Source organism: Archocentrus centrarchus, chromosome 6 (assembly GCF_007364275.1).
Source record: "Archocentrus centrarchus isolate MPI-CPG fArcCen1 chromosome 6, fArcCen1, whole genome shotgun sequence".
NCBI classification, from domain to species: domain Eukaryota; kingdom Metazoa; phylum Chordata; class Actinopteri; order Cichliformes; family Cichlidae; genus Archocentrus; species Archocentrus centrarchus.
This window is the reverse complement of record NC_044351.1, coordinates 31,727,067-31,736,484: the sequence shown is the minus strand read 5'-3', so window position 1 is coordinate 31,736,484 and position 9,418 is coordinate 31,727,067. Positions and strand designations below refer to the sequence as shown.

General features: G+C 41.7%; 2 protein-coding genes across 3 annotated transcripts; one reads left to right on the top strand and one right to left on the bottom strand.

The window, feature by feature from the left end:
* The first annotated feature begins 761 nt into the window (after positions 1-761).
* Positions 762-6,181, top strand: psme3ip1 (proteasome activator subunit 3 interacting protein 1). Of its 2 annotated transcripts, XM_030731653.1 has the most exons (8): positions 762-819; positions 2,299-2,430; positions 2,535-2,633; positions 3,473-3,594; positions 3,944-4,083; positions 4,729-4,826; positions 5,059-5,271; positions 5,705-6,181. In XM_030731653.1, the coding sequence occupies exons 2-8, from the start codon at positions 2,304-2,306 to the stop codon at positions 5,707-5,709; spliced, it is 804 nt and encodes a 267-aa protein (XP_030587513.1). In that variant the 5' UTR covers positions 762-819; positions 2,299-2,303; the 3' UTR covers positions 5,710-6,181. The 2 variants fall into 2 exon arrangements, with proteins under 2 accessions (XP_030587513.1, XP_030587512.1); XM_030731652.1 differs by lacking the exon at positions 5,705-6,181 and having other exon boundaries at positions 5,059-5,679.
* A 1,267-nt stretch (positions 6,182-7,448) lies between these two features.
* exosc6 (exosome component 6) lies at positions 7,449-9,042 on the bottom strand. Its single transcript, XM_030731977.1, has 2 exons — positions 8,706-9,042; positions 7,449-8,107 (listed from the first exon to the last, which is right to left on the bottom strand). Exons 1-2 carry the CDS (start codon positions 8,981-8,983, stop codon positions 7,561-7,563), a joined length of 825 nt encoding a protein of 274 aa, XP_030587837.1. The 5' UTR covers positions 8,984-9,042; the 3' UTR covers positions 7,449-7,560.
* Between the last annotated feature and the right edge of the window lie 376 nt (positions 9,043-9,418).

The window sequence follows — 9,418 nt, the reverse complement described above, 5'->3', positions numbered from 1 at the left end:
GCTGCAGCCTGATGGGACAAACTGCAGGAGACAGAAACTGGAGATAAAACTGTGGAGAAACAGCTCAGACTGAGTTTAATAATGGTTAGGTTCAGGGGACAATAAAGTGGTACGAAGGGGGCCCCAAATCAAGTTTTGCTTAGGGCCCCTGTACGGCTTGGGCCGGCTCTTGAACAGTCCTCCAGAGCCACCATTGGACGTCATTCACGGACTTCAGGCGCCATCTTTTGATAATTTTAGTAACTGCCTGCACTCTTTCTTTTGCATATTTTTGTATGGAATCTTTATTTACATTCAGGGAAGACCGATTATATACGACTCGTATTTATTATCTCTTGTTTCGCCTCTAGTTTTTTCACAGTAGGCACGTGCCTAAATACATGTTGCTGTTTTCTGTGTTTCAATATTTATTTATTTATTTTAGAAGGAGGTTTTTTTTTATTAATATAATTAGGGGACTCTTTAGGAAACGATGCACACGACTTAGATATAATTATAACCTTATAATTGACAACGTCAAAATATAACAAAAACTGTGCCTCGTAATAAATCTAGGGCATCAGTAATATTCAGGAGACTTTTTTCTGTTCAGAATCATTCAGAAATAGGCTTTGTATCTTAATACATATAATGTAATATATTTAAAAAAGAAAAAAAAAGCACTCGACAGAGCTTCATTAATCACTGTTCTCCTCCATTAAAAACAGAGCCGGGTGCTGTAAAAAAGCGGGTCGGAACTAAAGTCGAACACAATACCGCGACGAGCCGTCTTCACAGTGACACAAAATCATTAAACTGGAGCGAGTCCCCAGGAGCTTGGTAAGGTTTACCCACATATAGGCCACTAATCGTGATATGAGACAGTCCCATACTAAAGGCTGCTTGTTTGTGCGTCTGAAAATGTTTCTTTTACGACTTGACATGATATTGTGTCTTTCACAAAGATTAAAGTTAACGAAGCTAACGTTAGCCGCGGGTTTGTAACACATCTGCGATTTCAGATTTTACAGCTCTGCTGTACAGGCGAGAGGTCAGGCGTGTGTGTGTTCTCCTTTAAGCTTTGTGTGCTCACAGCTTTAAATGACTAACTTTGTGTAACAGCCGGCGTTGATCTCTTTCTTCCCCGTAATGGTGACTGAATCAACAGGGCCCATAATTAACTAAAAGCTTCGGTCGTGTTTGACCCGCTCATCATCCTACTGCAGATTCGTTCTGCTTTCATTGCTGCTGTTTTAAAGTTTAAAATTGCTGTAATCTTCATCGTCATCAGAAGGCCAAATGAAGACCAAAAACCACGCAGATCCTCACAGTTTAGGCAAACTGTCATACACTGGTGACGTGGTTGTCCAGCTGTTTTTTGTTTTTGTTTTTTTTATTGCTTTGAAGGTATTGCATTAATTAAAAACATAACCTGCTTAATACCGTTGGAATCTGCTGTAATACCAGCTAAGTAAAGCTGTCTTATTTAGCAGGAAATGTGCAATCACATTCAGTTCATTTTTTAATGGGTTAGTGTTACCTCCTCAGTATGCAGTCAAGTTCTCCAGAGTCCTGTTAATGACTTCTATATTTGACTCGTGTGTTGGATCAGGGACGCAACTAAAACATGCAGGACACCGGACCTCGAGGCCTGGATTTGAGGATCCCTAGTTTAGAAGAATGGTAGTGAGATGGGCTGTGTATGGTTTGGAGATGGTGGCACTGACAAAAAGACTAGAGGTGGTGCTGGAACTGGCATAGTTGTTGCTAAGATTTTTTTTTCTGGGATTGGAAATGAGTACATCAGGTTGAACAGTTTGGAGACAAAGTTAGAGAGGCAAAGCTGACATGGTTTGAACGTTCCAATTGGATATATTGGAAGGATGTTGAATATGGACCTGCCAAGCAGGAGGAAAAGAGGAAGACCACAGAGAAGCTTCATGGATGTAGTGAAGGAGGACATGCAGAGGGCCGGTGTGACAGAAGAGGATGTAAAGAATAGGGTGAGCTCGAGGCAGATGATCTGCTGTAGCGACCTCTAAAGGGAACAGTGGAGAGGAGAAGAACTGTTTCTTAATGTTAATGGTGCTGTTGTGTTTTGTAGCACCATATCACATTTATTCAGCAGCAATGGCTTTATGCAGTAGCAAACTGTTTTTTGCTCAACTATGTGGAGAATCAATGAATCTTGTGTCCTTGAAGAGAAAATCACATCTAGCAGTCGCTTGTAAAGGGTCTGTGTACGGTGTTGAGATGGGAAAACACTTTTCTGAATGTTATTCAGAGCTAAAGTGTTTGTGTGTATTTTGTGTTGTTCAGGTGTAATGGCAGGAGCAGAAGCAGCAGACGTTGACCTCAGCAGGAAATTTGTGTCAGAAGCAGAGCTTGATGAGAGGAGGAGGAGGAGACAGGAGGAATGGGAGAAAATCAGGAAACCAGACGATCCAGAGGGTAAGAAAGTATACACATTAAACACATCCAAAAATGCACCAAACCCCTGAAACATGCCCCACTGTGATTGTAACTTCTATATATTTGCCCTTTGTACTCCTCAGAGGTGCCAGAGGAGGAGTATGACTCGCGCTCCCTCTTTGAGCGGCTGCAGGAGCAGAAAGAAAAGAAACAAGAGGAATTTGAGGAGCAGTTTAAATTCAGTAAGTCTTTGTGTTTGTTTTCTCTTACTCCATTTGTCATTGTGGTTTGATATAACACTCTTCTTCCATAATTCTGCAATATAAAAAAAACTGTGTATAATGTATTATCAGCAGTATGTCAGTTCACTCTAATATCAAAGGTTCTAAAGGTTCGTCTTTTTCCACAGTTTCAGAGCAACTGTAACTTGAACTTTAATAACTGATCAGTCAGTATCTTAAATATTTTACTGCGCAATCCATCAATTTCAGACATCATCAAGCTCCGTTTATTGATTAATACAGGTCATAGTCAGCTTGTAAAAATGCCTCTAGCTCTTGAGGAAACTATGAAGTCTGCAGAGGAAGCGCTGTTGAGTTTATCAGTAATGTCAGGTTTGTCCTGTGGGAATCGTACCCCATCCCTTTCTATCTGGGCTTTCTCTGGCTTTGCTCATAAGATTCTTCCCCCAACGCAATAATGGGATGAACTACTTCAGTCATTCGGTGCTTCTAATTCAGATTAAATGCAAGATTTGAATACGTCTTTCATAACTTACAAAGATTCATTATATTAAGGGAAATGTGGGAATTTCCGCTCCTCCTTTCATGTTTTGACATTTTTAGCTGTCTCTCAGTTTTTCTGTAGAGATTATTGGGACAAAGCCTGGCTCTATTCAGTTCATTTATAATTCAGTGTTTAAAATTTTTGCAAGTGTTCTTTGCTGTCAGTGTTTTCTTCTCAGATGAAGGTACCTTGTGTGTGTTTGGGCAGTTTTTAAGGCAGACTGTCTCTATTTTGTTTTCTGAAAAATGCAGTCACTCTCTTGCCATGTGTTGAGAGCATGTTTCTATGGTAACAGAGAACATGGTGAGGGGATTGGACGAGGATGAGACCAGTTTCTTGGACGAGGTCTCCCGGCAACAGTGCCTGGTGGAGAAACAACGCAGGGACGAGGAGAAGCAGGAGCTGCTGGAATATAGAATATCCTGCAGATTCAAACAACGCACTTGCACTTTTGAAAGTGTGGTGTCATAGAAGCCAGCGTGCAAACATAGAAGCAGAATGACAGTTAAGTTTGCGTTATATTAAAATCAATAGCAGTTCAAACTCAGAATCAAACACAAACTGCCTCCAGTTTCTACTTCTGAGAGATTTACATTCATACAGTTGCTAGTTTGAGTGAAGCTCTCCAGTCTGCTCTCTGGAGTCTTTTCAGTTTTTGTTTAACACCATCCCATACACACACATGCACACACACACACACACACACACACACTTTTCCAGGCGAGGACTTCATTATGGTTTATTCACCTTAACTCTGTAGCGTCACAGTGCTATAATGAAGCAAGCATCTGCAGAGAGCCGCCGAGAGCCTGAAAAGAAGGCGGCACCTAAACAATCAGGGATGGAGCACAGGACCAGCCACCTGTCCCAGGCCCATTTATTAGTTGGGGCTGTCAAGAGACGCAAGTATGCGCACACACACGCACACACACACACACCATTTGTGGTAAACACAACAGCAAACTGTAAACAAGATTGCACAAAATGCAAACACAGTTACTCACAGCTTTTGGAATTAGACTTATTTTACTAAAACACACACTGTTAAAAAAAAATACGTTAACTTACACAAATACAGTAGCCCAAAAGTAACAGATATTTAATTTGTCATTTTCACGTAAGCATCCAGAGTGTCAGGATCTCAGTGTTCCCGTTCTGTCTCCTGATGGCGCCTTTCTTACTTCAGTGTTTTGGTTTCAGAAGTTCATAAAAAATATTTCTTTAAGTTTGTGACCACCTGATAAAACCCAGATTGACTCCCCTTTCATCTTACCTCACGACAAAAGGGTCCTGGCTTTGTGTGGCAATTTCTTCATATATGTGCTGAGTCAGTGTTGGCAAATTGCACCCTAGATAAAAGTGATTTTTAATCTCAAGACTTCAACTTCCTGGTTAAATGAAGGAAAGTTAGTTGTTAAATCCTCCACTGCTTTCACCAGGTAGGCCCTAACCTTGTTTGCATGTCTTTATTGTCTGGCTCAAAGCTTCTCAAAGAAACTCAGCATCTCTCTCTCTCTCTTTTTTTTGTAATCTCTTTGTTCTTTCTCCAAGTTCTTCACAATCATCAGACAGCAGTAAGAAACAGAAGGTGGAAATCAAAACGATAGCAGGAGCAACAGCAACGACAGGAAATGGAGAGAAACACACAGGTGGGCTGCAGCCAGATTTATATACAGCTCACACTGGACTTTATCACGATAGATGGAGTTTGTCATCCATGAGCCCCTTTAAAAGTGTACATAGATGCAGATTCAATGGACCCCTCTTACTGGGTTTTTTTCTTTTTATTTCATGAGTTTTTAAGCTAAGTTTCCTACTGTCCAAATGAACATGCCTACTGTATGGCAGCACAGGATCTTACTCGTATGTTGTGCTTTCCAGAACAGGGGGGCCGAGCAGGAGCAGGAGGAGGGGCAGAGGGAGCTAAAGATCAACCGACAGTCCCTGGCGTCACTGCAAAGCCACCCTCGGCTGCGTTGAGCTCCGGGGAAGGCGTGCTACACTTGCCGTCAGCGGCCGTGTGCGTCGGTGTTTTACCAGGACTCTGCGTTTATTCCGGCAGCAGCGACTCTGACAGCAGCTCGGACAGCGAAGGTAGCGTGGACGCAATTATGTCGCCGTACCCACGGCACAACAGAGCCTATAGATAAGACACACAGCAGCATCCACACACAAACTGGCCTATGTTAGCAACAATTAGAAAAGGTGACCTCACACAGGACATGCACACACAGACTGAGTAAAATCATACGTATATAGAGGCTTACCTGCAGGTAACAGGAGTTATTGTCAAGTTAGTCATAAACTTGCAAACATTTTCCATATTCCTGTTGTTTTCACAGCTGTGAGTTTAACTGTTGCTCTTTGTCAGCAAAGTTCAGCCCAGTGATACAACCCTAATAATCCAATTTAAACTCTATTATGGGCTAAATCTGTGTAACTATTTGTGTTTTTTTTTTTTTTTTGCAAATGTGGCACTCAAACATGACACCTCCACCCTTCCTTCCCTCAATTGCATGTCACGCAGTTTAAGCCGAGCAACCAATCCCGCACTGCCTACCCCGATGACATCCTGCCCCCCCACACTCCCTTCCCAACCCAAGCCACAACGGCTGCGAGCTGTGCTATTGGCTGAGGGAACAGTGATTGACAGCTGTGGAGCAAGGAAGAGACCGCTTTAGACTGTCACATGACTCACACCTTTTAGCTATCCGCAGCAGAGGAGTGAGAGCAGGACTGTTTGGGTTGAATGCTGAGTCTGTATGGATTGAAAAAGTTTTTATTTGTGTGATGTAATTGTGTATTTGCTTCGTCACATTATGGGAAGATGCTGGATCGCTGCTGTCTCGGATGTTGAGGCGTCTGAGAAGAAAAATAAAGAGCTTTCCCTGTGTGTTGTGCTGTGTTTACTCTGGGATCTGTGTGAGTGCAACAGAAAAACTGTGTATTTACAGGGATTTAAAAAAAAAAAAATAAAGTATCAGGAACCCATTTGGTAATGAGCATGATTATTCCTTTCACTTTGGTGTCTCCAACAGAAGATGTAAATGTCTGTTTTTCTGAGAGGTCATAGGGAAAGAGATGACGAAGGTGCTAATCACGATGCTTTACTAGGAAGTAACAGGTGTTTAACACGTAAGAGGTAGTCTTAAATAACATACAGATGCATATTTACCAATACAATTTTTATAGTCAGTGATCAATTTGTAATTTTTTTTTAAATAAAGATGCTTATTCTGTATTGTGAAGGATAACCATGTCTGTCTCACCTAACCTGTTTTTTTTACATTTTGAGGCAGCGGCATGTAATCCTACCATCCTTTGGTTGTCGAGGGCAGCGATATCATCACGCCCATCATGATTAGATAGATACGACTATTGGGGCCTGGTGATACACTGCAATAATTAAGCTCTTTTCGTCAAGTGCTCATTCTGCATCAACAAATTATACTTCATCTCAGTCAGGTATTTGTGATTGTGGCTCTAAGTATGACCTGTGGACATGATTTATGAATGAGAACCAAAAGAGTGGGTCCTTCACATCATTTCAGTTTTAAGACATTAGGTTGGACAAGTTGAAACTACCTATTATTTCTGAAGACATTATCAGACCTGCTCATCCCAGACATGTTACAATCCAGCTCTCTTTTAGGAACCTCTGGTTAACATTTTATTTGTGTATGATAAATAAAGGTAAGTACAAACCTCTGCGGGATGTTTGTGGTAGTTTAGTCATTGAGATGAACCAGTTTTCACTAAAATGTTAGGGTGACCTCTAGTGGTATTAAGTTGCAGAACATAAAATGAGTTTGGCCAAACCTTACCTGCTCTGTCAAGACACAAAGACAGGCGTAATGGTGTAGTTCTGTTTGGGACAGAAAAGGTCAGAGGGTGCCAGCTGTGTTGTAAAGTTTTGGTGACCGAATTCCATCTGGGATTATGTTACATATCTATATGAGGCTATTTGCAATGCTAGAGTGCACTAACTGAGGGTATCTTATGGTATCTCGCTTGCTCATAGGGGTCGTTTTGTTTTGACTGTTGGGGTTTTCTCTGTAATTATTGTAGGGTCTTTACCTTACAATATAAAGCACCTTGAGGCGACTATCCCAGATGAACCATTTCTCTGATCTCACCTACAAGATGTTTCCTTTCCTTTATCTCCAATGTCATGACAAACATTTAGTATCAAAACTCAATAAGAATATACATGGAATATGTATTGTTAAATGATTTAATGAGAAAAAAGTGTTAAATCTCAACATTTTCTTTTAAAAAAAAAATCAAAAAAATTACCCCACACAGAACAATAGGTTACATTCTCTAGTAAGAACTGGAAATTGTCTGCAGGAAAAACTATAAACTGAGGAGTTAGTGATTCTCTCAGCTCTCTGACGGTGGTGGAGCAGCTTTGCGCACAGCCTTCGTCAGGGTGTGCTGGATCACTGGGTAAAGTTTATAGCATCCCTCAATGCAGGTCCTAACCCCAGCAGTTAGAGTCTCTTCTGTCATTTCTCCATCGGATTGCAGCCCAGAAATCTGGTTCAGGCTTGGGAGGAATGCAACAGTCAGACCGCCCTGGTTCTCACGGCTCACTGAGCTGCAGCTGTTTTCCTCAATGTAGGAAGGGTCAACCACATAGGAGGCACCATCCTGGCGCATGGAACAACCAAGCACTAGATCGTACATTTCAATTCCTGCATCTGCAAGGGCGAGAGAGGCGCATGTAACGGCATGGGCCAGAACTGAACCGCTGTTCTCAAGAACCATCACGTTGACCTCGATCTGAGAGCGAGGGTATTTGTGAAGGCACATGGCTGGATGCAGGCTCTCGTGCAGCATCAGGGAAAAGTCCTTGTCCTGGCTCCCCTGAATCCAGGAGCCCCTCTCCGGGCACGAAAATGGAGCGAAGCGCATGTCAGTAGTCAGTCTGGATACAGAGAAAAAAACAGTTGTGTTTGACTCTTTTTGCAGCTGTCACAAATACAAAGATATCAGTGTCCACTTCAAACTGAGTGCTCGATGGTAAACTCACATAAGCTCAGTTTACTAACTTGCATGTTTTAAAATGGTACTAAATAACAGTGCAAAGTGAGGAATAACATAACGCCTTTCAAAAATAAGGAGTTGCCTCTTAGTGCACATTTATTATTTATGAGTACATCAACAAGCATTTTACTTCCCCAATAACAGTGGTGCATATTGATTACGTAAATAATGTACCCAGCAGCTGTTGTATTTAAGTGTTTTCATGTGGTTTATTATTATTATTTAGTCTAGTTTACCCTCGTGTAGTTTAGTGTCACAATTTCTGTGTTTACATTTCAGGAAAGTGGTGAAAATAAACCTTCATGCTTTAAAGCAAATCCATAAATGCTGCTGGCCATGCGAGACCCAGCAGGCTGCATTTTTACCATGACTTGACATTTTGACCCCAGAACACCAACATCGAGTGATTTCCACCCACGTGAATGCCTTTGTTAATTGTGCTGTACATCGTTAAATATGCTTTAAGATAACAAATATACCTTCCACATTTCATATCCGTCTCATCCTTCCGCTCCGTTTCTCTGGGCCCGTAAACGCAGCACATCAGCTTGGTGTTCCCAGCCTCTAAATACGAGGAGCCTTTAGCTTGGCTCACCAGGCCGCAGCGGACAAAAACGGGCCGGATGTCCACCTGGTCCCGCTGCCGACCATCCGCTCGGGGCCCGCGCGTGGGCAGACCCACCGCCGGTTCACACGAAAACAGAGACGGGCTCTGAGACACCTCTGGGCCGCGTACACGTTTGGTATCAATCGGCATGTTGCAGTAACATGAAACGAGACAAACACCCGGTCCCGCACGAAATCCGTTCCCCTGGAAACTCAGCAAACAGAGAAATGCTTCCGCTAATACGCGCAGAGGAGGATATTACATCAGAAACACAAACTATCGAGTGCGTATGGATGCAGTAATATTTCATCATTATTTACAATTACAAAATAAGTATTTACAGCTACAAAAAAAGTGACACATGTTACGGTGATAAAGACAGAACACATGCAGCTGACCTATAAAGTATTTTTTATATAGGCAAATAATAATAATCATGAATGAACTTCAAGTCCCTAATATTACGCAAAACAAGCGCTCGAAACATAAACGTATCAATGTATTTATTAATTTTCCATTAATAAATACGTGGAAACTGGTCAGTATAACCAAATAATAAAGATTCATTAAAAAAAATATTAATTA

Excerpts from the sequence above, each read along its gene's own strand:
- psme3ip1 (XM_030731652.1), top strand. The coding sequence starts at position 2,304 with ATGGCAGGAGCAGAAGCAGCAGACGTTGACCTCAGCAGGAAATTTGTG. Across the intron at positions 2,431-2,534 it reads GAAACCAGACGATCCAGAGG|AGGTGCCAGAGGAGGAGTAT; the intron begins GTAAGAAAGTAT and ends TGTACTCCTCAG. Across the intron at positions 3,595-3,943 it reads AGGAGCTGCTGGAATATAGA|AGTGCTATAATGAAGCAAGC; the intron begins ATATCCTGCAGA and ends CTGTAGCGTCAC.
- exosc6 (XM_030731977.1), bottom strand. The coding sequence starts at position 8,983 with ATGCCGATTGATACCAAACGTGTACGCGGCCCAGAGGTGTCTCAGAGC. Across the intron at positions 8,108-8,705 it reads ACGGATATGAAATGTGGAAG|ACTGACTACTGACATGCGCT; the intron begins GTATATTTGTTA and ends CTCTGTATCCAG.